At 44.6% G+C, this 21,666-nt stretch overlaps 1 protein-coding gene across 1 annotated transcript; it reads right to left on the bottom strand.

The window, feature by feature from the left end:
• Positions 1-17,816: 17,816 nt before the first annotated feature.
• On the bottom strand, positions 17,817-20,592 carry LOC109781196 (BTB/POZ and MATH domain-containing protein 3-like). The gene is made up of 2 exons (XM_073507416.1): positions 19,858-20,592; positions 17,817-18,689 (listed from the first exon to the last, which is right to left on the bottom strand). Exons 1-2 carry the CDS (start codon positions 20,590-20,592, stop codon positions 17,817-17,819), a joined length of 1,608 nt encoding a protein of 535 aa, XP_073363517.1.
• Positions 20,593-21,666: the final 1,074 nt, after the last annotated feature.

Here is a 21,666-nt window from a genome sequence, read left to right as displayed (position 1 = left end):
AACGGGTCTGTCACATTCAGATCCGTAAGTATTTTGCAAATTTCTATGTCTATAATGCTCTGCATGGAGCTACTCTAGCTAATTGCTCCCACTTTCAATATGTATCTAGACCGAGACTTAGAGTCATCTAGATTAGTGTCAAAACTTGCATCGACGTAACCTTTTACGACGAGCCTTTTGTCACTTCCATAATCGAGAAACATATCCTTATTCCAGTAAGGATAATTTTGACCGCTGTCCAGTGATCTACTCCTAGATCACTATTGTACTCCCTTGCCAAAATCAGTGTAGGGTATACAATAGATCTGGTACACAGCATGGCATACTTTATAGAACCTATGGCCGAGGCATAGGGAATGACTTTCATTCTTTTTCTATCTTCTGCCGTGGTCGGGTTTTGAGTCTTACTCAATTTCACACCTTGTAACACAGGCAAGAAACTCTTTCTTTGACTGTTCTATTTTGAACCACTTCAAAATCTTGTTAAGGTATGTACTCATTGAAAAAACTTATCAAGCGTCTTGATCTATCTCTATAGATCTTGATGCTCAATATGTAAGCAGCTTCACCGAGGTCTTTCTTTGAAAAACTCCTTTATGCTTTGCAGAATAATTCTACATTATTCTGATCAACAATATGTCACTTACATATACTTATCAGAAATGTTGTAGTGCTCCCACTCACTTTCTTGTAAATACAGGCTTCACCGCAAGTCTGTATAAAACTATATCCTTTGATCAACTTATCAAAGCGTATATTCCTACTCCGAGATGCTTGCACCAGTCCATAGATGGATCGCTGGAGCTTGCATATTTTGTTAGCACCTTTAGGATTGACAAAACCTTCTGGTTGCATCATATACAACTCTTCTTTAATAAATCCATTAAGGAATGCAGTTTTGTTTATCCATTTGCCAGATTTCATAAAATGCGACAATTGCTAACATGGTTCGGACAGACTTAAGCATCGCTGCGAGTGAGAAAATCTCATCGTAGTCAATCCCTTGAACTTGTCGAAAACCTTTCGCAACAAGTCGAGCTTTATAGACAGTAACATTACCATCAGCGTCAGTCTTCTTCTTGAAGATCCATTTATTTTCAATGGCTTGCCGATCATTGGGCAAGTCAACCAAAGTCCATACTTTGTTCTCATACATGGATCCCATCTCAGATTTCATGGCCTCAAGCCATTTTGCGGAATCTGGGCTCACCATCGCTTCTTCATAGTTCGTAGGTTCGTCAAGGTCTAGTAACATAACCTCCAGAACAGGATTACCATACCACTCTGGTGCGGATCTTATTCTGGTTTACCTACGAGGTTTGGTAGTAACTTGATCTGAAGTTACATGATCATCATCATTAACTTCCTCACTAATTGGTGTAGGAGTCACAGGAACAGATTTCTGTGATGAACTACTTTCCAATAAGGGAGCAGGTATAGTTACCTCATCAAGTTCTACTTTCCTCCCACTCAGTTCTTTCGAGAGAAACTCCTTCTCTAGAAAGGATCCATACTAAGCAACGAATGTCTTGCCTTCGGATCTGTGATAGAAGGTGTACCCAACTTTCTCCTTTGGGTATCCTATGAAGACACATTTCTCCGATTTGGGTTTGAGCTTATCAAGATGAAACTTTTCCACATAAGCATCGCAACCCCAAACTTTAAAAAACGACAACTTTGGTTTCTTGCCAAACCACAGTTCATAAGGCGTCGTCTCAACGGATTTTGATGGTGTCCTATTTAACGTGAATGTAGCTGTCTCTAATGCATAACCCCAAAACGATAGTGGTAAATTGGTAAGAGACATCATAGATTGCACTATATCCAATAAAGTACGGTTATGATGTTCGGACACACCATTATGCTGTGGTGTTCCAGGTGGCGTGAGTAGTGAAACTATTTCACTTTGTTTTAACTAAAGGCCAAACTTGTAACTCCAATATTTTACCTCTGCGATCATATCGTAGAAACTTTTATTTTCTTGTTACGATGATTCTCCACTTCACTCTGAAATTCTTTGAAGTGTTCAAATGTTTCAGACTTGTGTTTCATCAAGCAGATATACCCATATCTGCTCAAATCATCTGTGAAGGTCAAAAAATAATGATACCTGCTACGAGCCTCAATATTCATCGGGCCACATACATCTGTATGTATGATTTCCAACAAATCTGTTGCTCTGTCCATAGTTCCGGAGAACGGCGTTTTAGTCATTTTGCCCATGAGGCACGGTTCACAAGCATCAACTGATTCCAAAATCCCATCAGTATGGAGTTTCTTCATGCGCTTTACACCAATATGACCTAAACGGCAGTGCCACAAATAAGTTGCACTATCATTATTAACTTTGCATCTTTTGTCTTCAATATTATGAATATGTGTATCACTACTATCGAGATCAAACTAACCATTTTCATTGGTGTGTATGACCATAGAAGGTTTTATTCATGTAAACAGAACAACAATTGTCCTCTAATTTAAATGAATAACTGTATTGCAATAAACATGATCAAATCATATTGATGCTCAACGCAAACACCAAATAACACCTATTTAGTTTCAACACTAATCCCGAAAGTACAGGGAGTGTGCGATGATGATCATATCAATCTTGGAACTACTTCCAACACACATCGTCACCTCGCCTTTTACTAGTCTCTGTTTATTCCGCAACTCCCATTTTCGAGTTACTACTCTTTAGCAACTGAACCAGTATCAATTACCGAGGGGTTGCTATAAACACTAGTAAAGTACACATCAATAATCTGTATATCAAATATACCTTTGTTCACTTTTACTAGTCTCTGTTTATTCTGCAACTCCCGTTTCAAGTTACTACTCTTAGCAACTGAACTAGTATCAATTACCGAGGGTTTGCTATAAACACTAGTAAAGTACACATCAATAATCTGTATATCAAATATACCTTTGTTCACTTTGCCATCCTTCTTATCCACCAAATAGTTGGGGTAGTTCCGCTTCTAGTGACCAGTCCCTTTGCAGTAGAAGCACTTAGTCTCAGGCTTAGGACCAGACTTAGGCTTCTTCACTTGAGCAGCAAATTGCTTGCCGTTCTTCTTGAAGTTCCCCTTCTTCCCTTTGCCCTTTTCTTGAAACTAGTGGTCTCGTCAACCATCAACACTTGATGTTTTTCTTGATTTCTACCTTCGTCGATTTCAGCATCACAAAGAGCTCGGGAATTACTTTCGTCATCCCTTGCATTCTGTAGTTCATCACGAAGTTCTACTAACTTGGTGATGGTGACTAGAGAATTCTGTCAATCACTATTTTATCTGGAAGATTAACTCCCACTTGATTCAAGCGATTGTAGTACCCAGACAATCTGAGCACATGCTCACTAGTTGAGCGATTCTCCTCCATCTTTTAGTTATAGAACTTGTTGGAGACTTCATATCTCTCAACTCGGGTATTTGCTTGAAATATTAACTTCAACACCTGGAACATCTCATATGGTCCATGACGTTCAAAACGTCTTTGAAGTCCCGATTCTAAGCCGTTAAGCATGGTGCACTAAACTATCAAGTAGTCATCATATTGAGCTATCCAAACGTTCATAACGTATGCATCTGCTCCTGCAATAGGTCTGTCACCTAGCGGTGCATTAAGGACATAATTCTTCTGTGCAGCAATGAGGATAATCCTCAGATCACGGATCCAATCCGCATCTTTGCTACTAACATCTTTCAACATAATTTTCTCTAGGAACATATCAATAATAAATACAGGGAAGCAATAACGCGAGCTATTGATCTACAACATAATTTGCAAAAATACTATCAGGAGTAAGTTCATGATAAATTTAAGTTCAATTAATCATATTACTTAAGAACTCCCACTTAGATAGACATCCCTCTAATCCTCTAAGTGATCACGTGATCCATATCAACTAAACCATGTCTGATCATCACGTGAGATGGAGTAGTTTCAATGGTGAACATCACTATGTTGATCATATCTACTATATGATTCACGCTCGACCTTTCGGTCTCCGTGTTCCGAGGCCATATCTGTTATATGCTAGGCTCGTCAAGTTTAACCTGAGTATTCCGCGTGTGCAACTGTTTTGCACCCGTTGTATTTGAACGTAGAGCCTATCACACCCGATCATCACGTGGTGTCTCAGCACGAAGAACTTTCGCAACGGTGCATACTCAGGGAGAACACTTATACTTTGATAATTTAGTGAAGGATCATCTTATAATGCTACCGTCAAACAAAGCAAGATAAGATGCATAAAGGATTAACATCACATGCAATCAATATAAGTGATATGATATGGCCATCATCATCTTGTGCTTGTGATCTCCATCTCCGAAGCACCGTGCTTGTGATCTCCATCTCCGAAGCACCGTCATGATCACCATCGTCACCAGCGCGACACCTTGATCTCCATCGTAGCATCGTTGTCGTCTCGCCACCTTATTGCTTTTACGACTATCGCTACCGCTTAGGGATAAAGTAAAACTATTACATGGCGATTGCATCTCATACAATTAAGCGACAACCATATGGCTCCTGCCAGTTGCCGATAACTCGGTTACAAAACATGATCATCTCATACAACACATTATATCACATCATGTCTTGACCATATCACATCACAACATGCCCTGCAAAAACAAGTTAGACGTCCTCTACTTTGTTGTTGCATGTTTTACGTGGCTGCTACGGGCTTAACAAGAACCGTTCTTACCTACGCATCAAAACCACAACGATAGTTTGTCAAGTTGGTGCTGTTTTAACCTTCGCAAGGACCGGACGTAGCCACACTCGGTTCAACTAAAGTGAGAGAGACAGACACCCTCCGGTCACCTTTAAGCAACGAGTTCTCGCAACGGTGAAACCAGTCTCGCGTAAGCGTACGCGTAATGTCGGTCCGGGCCGCTTCATCTCACAATACCGCTGAACCAAAGTATGACATGCTGGTAAGCAGTATGACTTATATCGCCCACAACTCACTTGTGTTCTACTCGTGCATAGCATCAATGCATAAAACCTGGCTCTGATACCACTGTTGGGGAACGTAGTAATTTAAAAAAAAATCCTACGCACACGCAAGATCATGGTGATGCATAGCAACGAGAGGGGAGAGTGTTGTCCACGTACCCTCGTAGACTGACAGCGGAAGCGTTATCATAACGCAGTTGATGTAGTCGTACGTCTTCACGATCCGACCGATCAAGTACCGAACGTACGGCACCTCCGAGTTCTACACACGTTCAGCTCGATGACGTCCCTCGAACTCCGATCCAGCCGAGTGTTGAGGGAGAGTTTCGTCAGCACGACGGCGTGGTGACGATGATGATGTTCCACCGACGCAGGGCTTCGCCTAAGCTCCGCAACGGTATTATCGAGGTGTAATATGGTGGAGGGGGGCACCGCACACGGCTAAGAGATCTCAAGGATCAATTGTTGTGTCTATGGGGTGCCCCCCTGCCCCCGTATATAAAGGAGCAAGGGGGAGGCAGCCGGCCAAGGGGAGAGGCGCGCCATAGGGGGGAGTCCTACTCCCACCGGGAGTAGGACTCCTCCTTTCCTTGTGGGAGTAGGAGAAGGGAAGGGGGAAGGAGAAAGAAGGAAGGGTGCGCCCCCCTTCCCTAGTCCAATTCGGACCAGACCATGGGGAGGGGTGCGGCCACCTTTTGAGGTCTTTCTCTCCTTTCCCGTATGGCCCATTAAGGCCCAATACGAATTCCCGTAACTCTCCGGTACTCCGAAAAATACCCGAATCACTCGGAACCTTTCCGAAGTCCAAATATAGTCGTCCAATATATCGATTTTTACGTCTCGACCATTTCGAGACTCCTCGTCATATCCCCGATCTCATCCGGGACTCCGAACTCCTTCGGTACATCAAAACTCAATAAAACTGTCATCGTAACGTTAAGCGTGCGGACCCTACGGGTTCGAGAACTATGTAGACATGACCGAGACACGTCTCCGGTCAATAACCAATAGCGGGACCTGGATGCCCATATTGGCTCCCACATATTCTACGAAGATCTTTATCGGTCAGACCGCATAACAACATACGTTGTTCCCTTTGTCACCGGTATGTTACTTGCCCGAGATTTGATCGTCGGTATCTCGATACCTAGTTCAATCTCGTTACCGGCAAGTCTCTTTACTCGTTCCGTAACACATCATCCCGCAACTAACTCATTAGTCACAATGCTTGCAAGGCTTATAGTGATGTGCATTACCGAGTGGGCCCAGAGATACCTCTCCGACAATTGGAGTGACAAATCCTAATCTCGAAATACGCCAACCCAACAAGTACCTTTGGAGACACCTGTAGAGCACCTTTATAATCACCCATTTACGTTGTGACGTTTGGTAGCACACAAAGTGTTCTTCCGGTAAACGGGAGTTGCATAATCTCATAGTCATAGGAACATGTATAAGTCATGAAGAAAGCAATAGCAACATACTAAATGATCGGGTGCTAAGCTAACGGAATGGGTCAAGTCAATCACGTCATTCTCCTAATGAGGTGATCCCGTTAATCAAATGACAACTCATGTCCATGGCTAGGAAACATAACCATCTTTGATTAATGAGCTAGTCAAGTAGAGGCATACTAGTTACACTCTGTTTGTCTATGTATTCACACATGTATTATGTTTCCGGTTAATACAATTCTAGCATGAATAATAAACATTTATCATGATATAAGGAAATAAATAATAACTTTATTATTGCCTCTAGGGCATATTTCCTTCCAATTTTCTCTTAATACTTGCATGCAATGATTTAATGCACTTTGAAATCTGAACATGTGATGGAAAACAACCAAATTGAGCCTTATAAAATGGAAAAACTAAAATTTTAAGATAAGCCCTATAAACCGAAAAGAGGGAAGTAGATAACTGAACATGGCTAACAAAAATCTAGTACCCTGCATAAACATAATTAAGCACATGATCATCTGTCCACTGTCCTCTGAACTATTCACCATGTGACACCTTGTCCAATATATCCTTCATGGCGGAAGGACAAGTTGCTACCAAATCCTTGAATCCATCAGTTGCCATGACATCACGTAGGACTTTAGGTGGAGCCATGAACTCAACGCAAGCCTGTAGGACATCCTTGCAACCGTGTTTCTCCGCTAAAACCAGGGTCGTCGCAACCGTCTGCACGTCAATGCTTTCACACAGTTTGCATGCACAAAGCACCTTCAACCTGTCCAATCTAAACCGATCTGCCGCAACCAGCAATTGCTGTAGTCTCTGTTGGGAATCGTTGCATAATTTAAAATTTTTCTACGTTCACCAAGATGCATCTATGGAGTATACTAGCAACGAGGGGAAGGGAGTGCATCTACATACCCTTGTAGATTGTGAGCGGAAGCGTTCCAATGAACGTGGATGACGGAGTCGTACTCGCCGTGATCCAAATCACCGATGACCGAGTGCCGAACGGACGGCACCTCCGCGTTCAACACACGTACGGTGCAGCGACGTCTCCTCCTTCTTGATCCAGCAAGGGGAAAGGAGAGGTTGATGGAGATCCAGCAGCACGACGGTGTGGTGGTGGATGTAGCGGGTCTCCTGCAGGGCTTCGACGAGCTTCTGCGAGAGAGAGAGAGAGAGAGAGAGAGAGAGGTGTTGCAGGGGAGGAGGGAGGCGCCCAAGGCTGTTGTGTGCTGCCCTCCCTCCCCCCTTATATAGGCTCCCTGGGGGGGCGCCGGCCCCAAGAGATGGGATCTCAAGGGGGGGCGGCGGCCACAAGGGGGGAAGGGGTTTCCTTGCCCCCCAAGGCAAGGGGGAACTCCCCCCTAGGGTTCCCAACCCTAGGCGCATGGGGGGAGGCCCAAGGGGGGGCGCCCCAGCCCACTAAGGGCTGGTTCCCTTCCACTTTCAGCCCACGGGGCCCTCCGGGATAGGTGGCCCCACCCGGTGGACCCCCGGGACCCTTCCGGTGGTCCCGGTACAATACCGGTAACCCCCGAAACTTTCCCGGTGGCCGAAACTGGACTTCCTATATATAATTCTTCACCTCCGGACCATTCCGGAACCTCTCGTGACGTCCGGGATCTCATCCGGGACTCCGAACAACTTTCGGGTTTCCGCATACATATATCTCTACAACCCTAGCGTCACCGGACCTTAAGTGTGTAGACCCTACGGGTTCGGGAGACATGCAGACATGACCGAGACGCCTCTCCGGTCAATAACCAACAGCGGGATCTGGATACCCATGTTGGCTCCACATGTTCCACGATGATCTCATCGGATGAACCACGGTGTCGAGGATTCAATCAATCCATATGCAATTCCCTTTGTCAAACGGTATGTTACTTGCCCGAGATTCGATCGTCGGTATCCCAATACCTTGTTCAATCTCGTTACCGGCAAGTCTCTTTACTTGTACCGCAATGCATGATCCCGTGACTAACGCCTTAGTCACATTGAGCTCATTATGATGATGCATTACCGAGTGGGCCCAGAGATACCTCTCCATCACACGGAGTGACAAATCCCAGTCTCGATCCGTGCCAACCCAACAGACACTTTCGGAGATACCCGTAGTGCACCTTTATAGTCACCCAGTTACGTTGTGACGTTTGGCACACCCAAAGCACTCCTACGGTATCCGGGAGTTGCACGATCTCATGGTCTAAGGAAAAGATACTTGACATTGGAAAAAGCTCTAGCAAACGAAACTACACGATCTTTTATGCTATGCTTAGGATTGGGTCTTGTCCATCACATCATTCTCCTAATGATGTGATCCCGTTATCAATGACATCCAATGTCCATAGTCAGGAAACCATGACTATCTGTTGATCAACGAGCTAGTCAACTAGAGGCTTACTAGGGACACGTTGTGGTCTATGTATTCACACATGTATTACGATTTCCGGACAATACAATTATAGCATGAATAATAGACAATTACCATGAACAAAGAAATATAATAATAACCATTTATTATTGCCTCTAGGGCATATTTCCAACAGTCTCCCACTTGCACTAGAGTCAATAATCTAGTTACATTGTGATGAATCGAACACCCATTGCGTCCTGGTGTTGATCATGTTTTGCCCTAGGGAGAGGTTTAGTCAACCAATCTGCTACATTCAGGTTCGTGTGTACTTTACAAATATCTATGTCTCCATTTTGAACACTTTCACGAATGGAGTTGATGCGACGCTTGATATGCCTGGTCTTCCTGTGAAACCTGGGCTCCTTCGCAAGGGCAATAGCCCCAGTGTTGTCACAGAAGAGAGTCATTGGGCCCGACGCATTGGGAATCACCCCTAGGTCGGTAGTGAACTCCTTCATCCAGACTGCTTCCTGTGCTGCCTCCGAGGCTGCCATGTACTCCGCTTCACACGTAGATCCCGCCACGACGCTTTGCTTGCAACTGCACCACCTTACTGCTCCTCTATTCAATATATACACGTATCCGGTCTGTGACTTCGAGTCATCCAGATCTGTGTCGAAGCTAGCGTCGACGTAACCCTTTACGACGAGCTCTTCGTCACCTCCATAAACGAGAAACATATCCTTAGTCCTCTTCAGGTACTTCAGGATATTCTTGACCGCTGTCCAGTGTTCCTTGCCGGGATTACTTTGGTACCTTCCTACCAAACTTACGGCAAGGTTTACATCAGGTCTGGTACACAGCATGGCATACATAATAGACCCTATGGCCGAGGCATAGGGGATGACACTCATCTCTTCTCTATCTTCTGCCGTGGTCGGGCATTGAGCCGTGCTCAACTGCACACCTTGCAATACAGGCAAGAACCCCTTCTTGGACTGATCCATATTGAACTTCTTCAATATCTTGTCAAGGTATGTACTCTGTGAAAGACCAATGAGGCGTCTTGATCTATCCCTATAGATCTTGATGCCTAATATATAAGCAGCTTCTCCAAGGTCCTTCATTGAAAAACACTTATTCAAATAGGCCTTTATACTTTCCAAGAATTCTATATCATTTCCCATCAATAGTATGTCATCCACATATAATATGAGAAATGCTACAGAGCTCCCACTCACTTTCTTGTAAACACGGGCTTCTCCATAAGTCTGTGTAAACCCAAACGCTTTGATCATCTCATCAAAGCGAATGTTCCAACTCCGAGATGCTTGCACCAGCCCATAGATTGAGCGCTGGAGCTTGCATACTTTGTTAGCATTCTTAGGATCGACAAAACCTTCCGGCTGCATCATATACAACTCTTCCTTAAGGAAGCCGTTAAGGAATGCCGTTTTGACGTCCATCTGCCATATCTCATAATCATAGTATGCGGCAATTGCTAACATGATTCGGACGGACTTCAGCTTCGCTACGGGTGAGAAAGTCTCATCGTAGTCAACCCCTTGAACCTGTCGATAACCCTTAGCGACAAGTCGAGCTTTGTAGATGGTCACATTACCATCTGCGTCCGTCTTCTTCTTAAAAATCCATTTGTTTTCTATGGCTCGCCGCTCATCGGGCAAGTCAGTCAAAGTCCATACTTTGTTTTCATACATGGATTCTATCTCGGATTTCATGGCTTCTAGCCATTTGTCGGAATCCGGGCCTGCCATCGCTTCTTCATAGTTCGAAGGTTCACCGTTGTCTAACAACATGATTTCCAGGACAAGGTTGCCGTACCAATCTGGTGTGGAACGTGTCCTTGTGGACCTACGAAGTTCAGTAACTTGATCCGAACCTTCATGATCATCATCATTAACTTCCTCCCCAATCGGTGTAGGCACCACAGGAACATTTTCCCGCGCTGCGCTACTTTCCGGTTCGGAAGGGGTGACTATCACCTCATCAAGTTCCACTTTCCTCCCACTCAATTCTTTCGAGAGAAACTCCTTCTCCAGAAAGGACACGTTCTTGGCAACGAAGATCTTGCCTTCGGATCTGAGGTAGAAGGTATACCCAATAGTTTCCTTAGGGTATCCTATGAAGACGCATTTTTCCGATTTGGGTTCGAGCTTTTCAGGTTGAAGTTTCTTGACATAAGCATCGCATCCCCAAACTTTTAGAAACGACAACTTAGGTTTCTTCCCAAACCATAATTCATACGGTGTCGTCTCAACGGATTTCGACGATGCCCTATTTAAAGTGAATGCGGCAGTCTCTAAAGCATAACCCCAAAATGAGAGCGGTAAATCGGTAAGAGACATCATAGATCGCACCATATCCAATAGAGTGCGATTACGACGTTCGGACACACCATTTCTCTGAGGTGTTCCAGGCGGCGTGAGTTGTGAAACTATTCCACATTTCCTTAAGTGTGTACCAAATTCGTGACTTAAAAATTCTCCACCACGATCTGATCGTAAGAATTTTATTTTCCTGTCACGTTGATTCTCGACTTCACTCTGAAATTCCTTGAACTTTTCAAAGGTTTCAGACTTGTGTTTCATTAGGTAGACATACCCATATCTACTTAAATCATCAGTGAGAGTGAGAACATAACGATATCCTCCGCGAGCCTCAACACTCATTGGACCGCACACATCGGTATGTATGATTTCCAATAAGTTGGTTGCTCGCTCCATTGTTCCGGAGAACGGAGTCTTGGTCATCTTACCCATGAGGCATGGTTCGCACATGTCAAATGATTCGTAATCAAGAGACAACAAAAGTCCATCTGCATGGAGTTTCTTCATGCGCTTGACACCAATGTGACCAAGGCGGCAGTGCCACAAGTATGTGGGACTATCGTTATCAACTTTACATCTTTTGGTATTCACACTATGAACATGTGTAACATCACGTTCGAGATTCATCAAAAATAAACCATTGACCAGCGGGGCATGACCATAAAACATATCTCTCAAATAAATAGAACAACCATTATTCTTGGATTTAAATGAGTAGCCATCTCGAATTAAACGAGATCCAGATACAATGTTCATGCTCAAAGCTGGCACTAAATAACAATTATTGAGGTTTAAAACTAATCCCGTGGGTAGATGCAGAGGTAGCGTGCTGACGGCGATCACATCGACCTTGGAACCATTCCCGACGCGCATCATCACCTCGTCCTTTGCCAGTCTCCGTTTATTCCGTAGTTCCTGTTTTGAGTTACAAATATGAGCAACCGCACCGGTATCAAATACCCAGGAGCTACTACGAGTACTGGTAAGGTACACATCAATTACTTGTATATCACATATACCTTGGGTGTTGCCGGCCTTCTTCTTGTCCGCTAAGTATTTGGGGCAGTTCCGCTTCCAGTGACCACTTCCCTTGCAATAAAAGCACTCAGTCTCGGGCTTGGGTCCATTCTTTGACTTCTTCCCAGTAACTGGTTTACCGGGCGCGGCAACTCCCTTGCCGTCCTTCTTGAAGTTCTTCTTACCCTTGCCCTTCTTGAACTTAGTGGTTTTATTCACCATCAACACTTGATGTTCTTTTCTGATCTCCCCTTCCGCTGATTTCAGCATTGAATATACCTCGGGAATGGTCTTTTCCATCCCCTGCATATTGTAGTTCATCACAAAGCTCTTGTAGCTTGGTGGAAGCGACTGGAGGATTCTGTCAATGACCGCGTCATCCGGGAGATTAACTCCCAGCTGAGACAAGCGGTTGTGCAACCCAGACATTCTGAGTATGTGCTCACTAACAGAACTGTTCTCCTCCATTTTACAGCTGAAGAACTTGTCGGAGACATCATATCTCTCGACCCGGGCATGAGCTTCAAAAACCAGTTTCAGCTCCTCGAACATCTCATATGCTCCATGTTTCTCAAAACGCTTTTGGAGACCCGGTTCTAAGCTGTAAAGCATGCCGCACTGAACGAGGGAGTAATCATCAGCACGCTGCTGCCAAGCGTTCATAACGTCTTGGTTCTCAGGGATTGGTGCTTCACCTAGCGGTGCTTCTAAGACATAATCTTTCTTGGCTGCTATGAGGATGATCCTCAGGTTCCGGACCCAGTCCGTATAGTTGCTGCCATCATCTTTCAGCTTGGTTTTCTCTAGGAACGCGTTGAAATTGAGGACAACGTGGGCCATTTGATCTACAATACATAGTGTAAAGATTTAAGACTAAGTTCATGATAATTAAGTTCATATAATCAAATTATTTAATGAACTCCCACTCAGATAGACATCCCTCTAGTCATCTAAGTGAAACATGATCCGAATTCAACTAGGCCGTGTCCGATCATCACGTGAGACGGACTAGTCAAGATCGGTGAACATCTTCATGTTGATCGTATCTTCTATACGACTCATGCTCGACCTTTCGGTCCTCCGTGTTCCGAGGCCATGTCTCTACATGCTAGGCTCGTCAAGTCAACCTAAGTGTTTTGCGTGTGTTCCGAGGCCATGTCTGTACATGCTAGGCTCGTCAACACCCGTTGTATTCGAACGTTAGAATCTATCACACCCGATCATCACGTGGTGCTTCGAAACAACGAACCTTCGCAACGGTGCACAGTTAGGGTGAACACTTTCTTAAAATTATTATAAGGGATCATCTTACTTACTACCGTCGTTCTAAGCAAATAAGATGCAAAAACATGATAAACATCACATGCAATCAAATAGTGACATGATATGGCCAATATCATCATGCTCCTTTGATCTCCATCTTCGGGGCACCATGATCATCTTCGTCACCGGCATGACACCATGATCTCCATCATTGTGTCTTCATGAAGTCGTCACGCCAACGATTACTTCTACTTGTATGGCTAACGCGTTTAGCAACAAAGTAAAGTAAATTACATGGCGTTATTCAATGACACGCAGGTCATGCAAAATAATAAAGACAACTCCTATGGCTCCTGCCGGTTGTCATACTCATCGACATGCAAGTCGTGATTCCTATTACAAGAATATGATCAATCTCATACATCACATATATCATTCATCATGTCTTCTGGCCATATCACATCACATAGCACTTGCTGCAAAAACAAGTTAGACGTCCTCTAATTGTTGTTGCAAGTTTTTACGTGGTTTGTAGGTTTCTAGCAAGAACGTTTTCTTACCTACGTATGACCACAACGTGATTTGCCAATTTCTATTTACCCTTCATAAGGACCCTTTTCATCGAATCCGTTCCGACTAAAGTAGGAGAGACAGACACCCGCTAGCCACCTTATGCAACTAGTGCATGTCAATCGGTGGAACCTGTCTCACGTAAGCGTACGTGTAAGGTCGGTCCGGGCCGCTTCATCCTACAATGCCGCCGAAACAAGAAACGACTAGTAGCGGCAAGAAGAATTGGCAACATCAACGCCCACAACTTCTTTGTGTTCTACTCGTGCATAGTAACTACGCATAAACCTGGCTCTGATACCACTGTTGGGAATCGTAGCATAATTTAAATTTTTCCTACGTTCACCAAGATGCATCTATGGAGTATACTAGCAACGAGGGGAAGGGAGTGCATCTACATACCCTTGTAGATTGCGAGCGGAAGCGTTCCAATGAACGTGGATGACGGAGTCGTACTCGCCGTGATCCAAATCACCGATGACCAAGTGCCGAACGGACGGCACCTCCGCGTTCAACACACGTACGGTGCAGCGACGTCTCCTCCTTCTTGATCCAGCAAGGGGAAAGGAGAGGTTGATGGAGATCCAGCAGCACGACGGTGTGGTGGTGGATGTAGCGGGTCTCCTGCAAGGCTTCGACGAGCTTCTGCGAGAGAGAGTGAGAGGTGTTGCAGGGGAGGAGGGAGGCGCCCAAGGCTGTTGTGTGCTGCCCTCCCTCCCCCCCTTATATAGGCCCCCTGGGGGGGCGCCGGCCCCAAGAGATGGGATCTCAAGGGGGGCGGCGGCCACAAGGGGGGAAGGGGTTGCCTTGCCCCCAAGGCAAGGGGGAACTCCCCCCTAGGGTTCCCAACCCTAGGCGCATGGGGGGAGGCCCAAGGGGGGGCGCCCCAGCCCACTAAGGGCTGGTTCCCTTCCACTTTCAGCCCACGGGGCCCTCCGGGATAGGTGGCCCCACCCGGTGGACCCCCGGGACCCTTCCGGTGGTCCCAGTACAATACCGGTAACCCCCGAAACTTTCCCGGTGGCCGAAACTGGACTTCCTGTATATAATTCTTCACCTCCGGACCATTCCGGAACCTCTCGTGACGTCCGCTCATCCGGGACTCCGAACAACTTTCGGGTTTCCGCATACATATATCTCTACAACCCTAGCGTCACCGGACCTTAAGTGTGTAGACCCTACGGGTTCGGGAGACATGCAGACATGACCGAGACGCCTCTCCGGTCAATAACCAACAGCGGGATCTGGATACCCATGTTGGCTCCCACATGTTCCACGATGATCTCATCGGATGAACCACGGTGTCGAGGATTCAATCAATCCGTATGCAATTCCCTTTGTCAAACGGTATGTTACTTGCCCGAGATTCGATCGTCGGTATCCCAATACCTTGTTCAATCTCGTTACCGGCAAGTCTCTTTACTCGTACCGCAATGCATGATCCCGTGACTAACGCCTTAGTCACATTGAGCTCATTATGATGATGCATTACCGAGTGGGCCCAGAGATACCTCTCCGTCACACGGAGTGACAAATCTCAGTCTCGATCCGTGCCAACCCAACAGACACTTTCGGAGATACCCGTAGTGCACCTTTATAGTCACCCAGTTACGTTGTGACGTTTGGCACACCCAAAGCACTCCTACGGTATCCGGGAGTTGCACGATCTCATGGTCTAAGGAAAAGATACTTGACATTGGAAAAAGCTCTAGCAAACGAAACTACACGATCTTTTATGCTATGCTTAGGATTGGGTCTTGTCCATCACATCATTCTCCTAATGATGTGATCCCGTTATCAATGACATCCAATGTCCATAGTCAGGAAACCATGACTAGGCTTACTAGGGACATGTTGTGGTCTATGTATTCACACATGTATTACGATTTCCGGACAATACAATTATAGCATGAATAATAGACAATTACCATGAACAAAGAAATATAATAATAACCATTTATTATTGCCTCTAGGGCATATTTCCAACAGCCTCGCAGTTCCGCCTTCTTCGTAATGCTCGTTGTCATCTGGCAAGGAATCCGTGTAGACAAAGTGAAGTAGCCCCTCGAAGCTTGAAGGCTCAATGTCTTCAATATTGATGCATTGTGTTGCCGTCTGCTTTGTCGGGCCAGAGAGTTCCGCCTTGAAGACCGTAGACCGTCCAGCCAACAAGCATCTGTGGGCTTTGAACGATTGGTCACAAACAATGAATGTCACGTCTGCTCCTTGTCCAGCCTTCCACTTCTGCTGGAGATGGCCTGCCAGATCCGGCTGCGGAAGCAAGAATAGTTTGTTCCTGTTAACCACAACGTCGGGCTTTGTGATGACGGTGAGATCGCACCTTATGGTCAGGGAGTGGCCACCGCTGTCGCCGGCCGACGGTTCCAGCTTGGATTTCTCGACGAATTTGAAGTAGCCCCGGCAGTCACTTTTGGGCGAGAAGACATGCTCGATCGCGCCATGGTTGGTTAGCGATGCCCCGCCATCTTTCTCCAGCATGTTGAAGGTGAACCTGGCTCTCACATCCTGAGCTGGGTCGACACAAAATAAATTGGCCGAAGCATGGTTGAAACTATTTGGGCGAAACCCGATGACCCAGTTGTGGCCGCCGACGCTGAATCGGCTCGAGCGAACATACCTGTGGGCGCCCGTGCGGTCGAAAAGAGGGAAACTGGGCATCTCAAAATCGTGAGTCGCGGTGAAGCTCTCCGCGAGGCATCGCAACGATGTGCGGTTTCTAGCAATGGCGGAAGAAAATCGCCGGACCGTGGGCGCTGGTATCATCATGCGCTTCATCGGGAATCACGTACGGGATAGCTTGCTAGCACTTTCAATTGTCAAATCAGCAACAATTAATATGGATCAAAGGGAGAAGCATATTCACTCATGTTCAGATAATCATACCTCCTTTGCTCCTAAATACTAGAAACAACAATTACGGAAGAAAACCGCCAGAGTCAGTAGTGAGAGTTGGCAAACGCCCATTTACTCGCATCAGTTTTTAACGTCCATTAGATTGAATCATTTCACAAATCAGCACCGTTCAATATATGCATCGTTTAGATTTCTGTCATGTGCAGAGCAATTTCGAAATATTATTGAAGACCCTTCTTTTTCTTTCAAACTTTGTTTACATATGTGTGTGAGTGTGTCTAGTAATATGAACGAACTTAATGATAATAAGAGGACTTCTGACAGTTTGATTTTTTTTGGGGGGCTTAAAATAGAACAAATTCTCTTTATTTTGGTAAACTAAAATATGAACTACAATCGTGTAAAACTGGTTACTCTAGAATTGTCTAAAATAGAATGTATTTGAAGTTACCGGTGATACAGTAAAGCATGATGTACTATGTAAATACATAAACTGGTTACTCTTTAATTTGAAGTTACTGGTGATACACTCAAGAAGTTACCGGTGATACACTCAAGAATTATTCCACAAGGTTCATTAGTTAAATTTTGGACAATTGTACTACTATAATACATGAATAATATTCTCACTACAATAAATTCAATCATACAGCAAAAATTTGAATAAACTAAATAATAAAGTGCACGGCCAATAGAGCATTATCTTGCAGTTTATACTGCCAACGAATGAGCTAAACACTCCCTTAGAGGAAAGGTTAACTACTTTTTTCATCAAATAAGAGTTATGAAGTGAAGAAGTAATCAAATTGATACGGTAAAAACAGCATCAAAATGCAAAGAAGAAACATCACAATATCACGGTAAAAAGTCATAGGTAACCAAGGATGATGGATAGAAACTAGCAGTCTGCATAACTTGTTGCACATATGGCAATTTGAGCTCTGAACCGGACTAGCCACTACGGGACACCATGTCTAATAACTCCTTCATGACCAAAGGACAGCTTGCTACCAAATGCTTGAAACCATCAGTTGCCATGGCAGCTTGCAGAACATTACGTGGAGCCATAAACTCAATGCAAGCTTCTTTGAGATCCTTGCAATGGTGTTGCTCTGCTAAAACTAATGTTGTTGCAACAGTCTCTACGTCAATGCACTCAGACAATTTACTTTCACACATCACCTTTAGCCTATCCAATCCATATCGATCCGAGGCAACTTGCAGATGATGCAGTTTTGCAGGTTTGCTTTCTTTGTAGTGCTCATCGACTAGCATGGAATCTGTGTATATGAAGTGAAGAAGAGCCTCAAAGATTTCAGGGTCGATGTCGTCGATTTTGATGCACTGTGTTTCCTTCTCCTTCATGGGACCAAAGAGCTCCGCCTTGAAAACCAGAAACCATGCAGCCAATAAGCATCTGTGAGCTTCGAACAATTGGCCACCCACACTGAATGTCACATCCGCTCCCTGGCCATCCTTCCACACTTGGCAGAGCTGGTCTTGCAGATTCGATTGCGGAACGACTGCAGTGTTCCTATTAACTTCCGTGCGAGATTCTTTTACCACTGTGAGGACACAGCGTATAATCAAGTAGCCATTGTTGGCCTGCGACAATGATTTCAGCTTCGGCTTCTCAATGAATTTTCTGTAGCCCCTATATTTTTTTGTCCCGGAAAAGACATGGTCTACCTCATCGAATGCAGTTATTTGGGCCTTGCCGTCTTTCTCCAGCATGTTTAAGGTGATCTTAGTCCTCACATATTGCGTGTCTTTCGCTTGGGTGACATGTTGGAGTATAAGTCTTTTTAGAGATTCTACTAGAAACTACATACAGATGTATATATAAATACTTTAGAGTATAGAGTCACTTATTTTGCTTCATATATAGTCCATAGTGGAATCTCTAGAAATATTTATATTAAGGAATGGAGGGAGTAATAAACTTAACAACGGAGAACACTGACGCATCATATATATACTCTCGCAATTTAATACTATACTGCAAGTAATCAGCCAGCACTCTCTTAATAAAGTGAACCATGATTATGTTACTTAGTAACATGAATTATGCCTTGAAGTAGATAAAAGTTGTCATCTGCATACATGCATTGTAATATATTTCATCACGTAGCAAAAATCTGAGGTCTGTTTTGAAACTGTCTCCACATTTTTACTGCAAGTCTGCAACTAATCTGCCACATGCTCTCTAAAAAACCCGAGATAACAACAATGTTAGTTACTATCATAATTATGTATTTAAGTAGTAATAAAGATTATATGATATAAAAATGGCATTACAAAGCGTCCATGGATGCATCATATCATCATGGTAACACATGCATATTATAATGTACTCCCTCCTTTCTGGTTTATAGGGCTCAATTTAAAAATCTCACCAACCAAGATAGATGGTGAATGGTGGAATACTTTTTGTAGTTTGCAAAAACACCTAATTAATGCTCTTGTTTTCCTCAAAAAATTATGTTTATCAATACATTAATTGTAATGCATGCATGCATAAAGTACATGCATTGGTCAATTTTCTCTTAATACTTGCATGCAATGATTTAATGCACTTTGAAATCTGAACATGTGATGGAAAACAACCAAATTGAGCCTTATAAAATGGAAAAACTAAAATTTTAAGATAAGCCCTATAAACCGAAAAGAAGGGAGTAGATAACTGAACATGGCTAACAAAAATCTAGTACCCTGCATAAACATAATTAAGCACATGATCATCTGTCCACTGTCCTCTAAACTATTCACCATGGGACACCTTGTCCAATATATCCTTCATGACGGAAGGACAAGTTGCTACCAAATCCTTGAATCCATCAGTTGCCATGACAGCACGTAGGACTTTAGGTGGAGCCATGAACTCAACGCAAGCCTATAGGACATCCTTGCAACCGTGTTTCTCTGCTAAAACCAGGGTCGTTGCAACCGTCTGCACGTCAATGCTTTCACACAGTTTGCGTGCACAAAGCACCTTCAACCTGTCCAATCTAAACCGATCCGCCGCAACCAGCAATTGCTGTAGTCTCGCAGTTCTGCCTTCTTCGTAATGCTCGTTGTCATCTGGCAAGGAATCTGTGTAGACAAAGTGAAGTAGCCCCTCGAAGCTTGAAGGCTCAGTGTCTTCAATCTTGATGCATTGTGTTGCCGTCTGCTTTGTCGGGCCAGAGAGTTCCGCCTTGAAGACCGGAGACCGTGCAGCTAACAAGCATCTGTGGGCTTTGAACGATTGGTCACGAACAATGAATGTCGCATCTGCTCCTTGTCCACCCTTCCACATCTGCTGGAGATGGCCTGCCAGATCCGGCTGCGGAAGCAAGAATAGTTTGTTCCTGTTAACCACAACGTGGGGCTCTGTGATAACGGTGAGATCGCACCTTATGGTCAGGGAGTGGCCACCGCTGTCGCCGGCCGACAGTTCCAGCTTGGATTTCTCGACGAATTTGAAGTAGCCCCAGCAGTCACTTTTGGGCGAGAAGACATGCTCGATCGCGCCATGGTTGGTTAGCGATGCCCCGCCATCTTTCTCCAGCATGTTGAAGGTGAACCTGGCTCTCACATCCTGAGCTGGGTCGACACAAAATAAATTGGCCGAAGCATGGTTGAAACTATTTGGGCGAAACCCGATGACCCAGTTGCGGCCGCCGACGCTGAATCGGCTCGAGCGAACATGGGCGCCCGTGCGGTCGAAAAGAGGGAAACTGGGCATCTCGAAATCGTGAGTCGCGGTGAAGCTCTCCGCGAGGCATCGCAACGATGTGCGGTTTCTAGCAATGGCGGAAGAAAATCGCCGGACCGTGGGCGCTGGTATCATCATGCGCTTCATCGGGAATCACGTACGGGATAGCTTGCTAGCACTTTCAATTGTATCGTTATCTGTATATTCTGTTTATTAGTTATCCCCGATTCCTTGCAAGTCCGTTATGATTATGTGGTTGTTGACAACAAATTTCTGTATCCTGGTTTTCCAAAATATAGACAAGGGTATCAAAATCTTACAAAGCTCTTGTACTCCCTCTGTAAACTAATATAAGAGTGTTTAGATCACTACAATTTATATTAGCTTATGGAGGGAGTATTCTTTAATTTGCTTTTGAGGGGTGTATTCGGGAAATTATTAGCAATGTGGAATCTCTGCTCCGTGCACACTGGCTGGGTCCACCACGTTGGTTTGCCCTCTTTTTGTTGCGAGAAGACTTTCAGTCTATTCATCTTCAATCATAACAGTACAATGAATACCAAAAAAATAAAAATTACATCTAGATCCGTAGATCACCAAGCGACGACTACAAGCATTGAAGCGAGCCGAAGACGCGCCGCCGTCATCGCCGCTACCTCGCTGGAGCCAGCAAAACTTGTTGTAGTAAATAGTCGGGAAGTCGTCGTGCTAAGGCCCCGTAGGTCCAGCATAGCAAAACAACAACTGTTGCTGATGAAGAGTAGCGTCGATCAAAACGATACAACCTGAAGACACACGAACATAGACAAACTACGACAAGATCAAAGCAAATCCACTAAGGACAGAACCACCGCAGACACACCCCCACATGCCCACCGACCAGTGGCGGAGCCAGAATTGAAGCAAACCCTGGGCCAAAAAAATTCAACGAGATGAAAAATCTTTACTGCGTAAAACTACCATCAAAATGTGTCATATATACCAAAAAAAATGTAAAGTTTGTCAAATTTTACAAAGCTTGACTTTGACCAAAGTTTATATGCAAACTTAAAACAACGCAGGGAGTACTATAGCATGAATTAGCTTTTTTTGCATTAAGGAAAA

Source organism: Aegilops tauschii, chromosome 2 (genome assembly GCF_002575655.3).
Source record: "Aegilops tauschii subsp. strangulata cultivar AL8/78 chromosome 2, Aet v6.0, whole genome shotgun sequence".
Classification (NCBI taxonomy): Eukaryota; Viridiplantae; Streptophyta; class Magnoliopsida; order Poales; family Poaceae; genus Aegilops; species Aegilops tauschii.
Note: the sequence above shows the minus strand (reverse complement) of the source record. Positions and strands in the feature narration are given on the sequence as shown.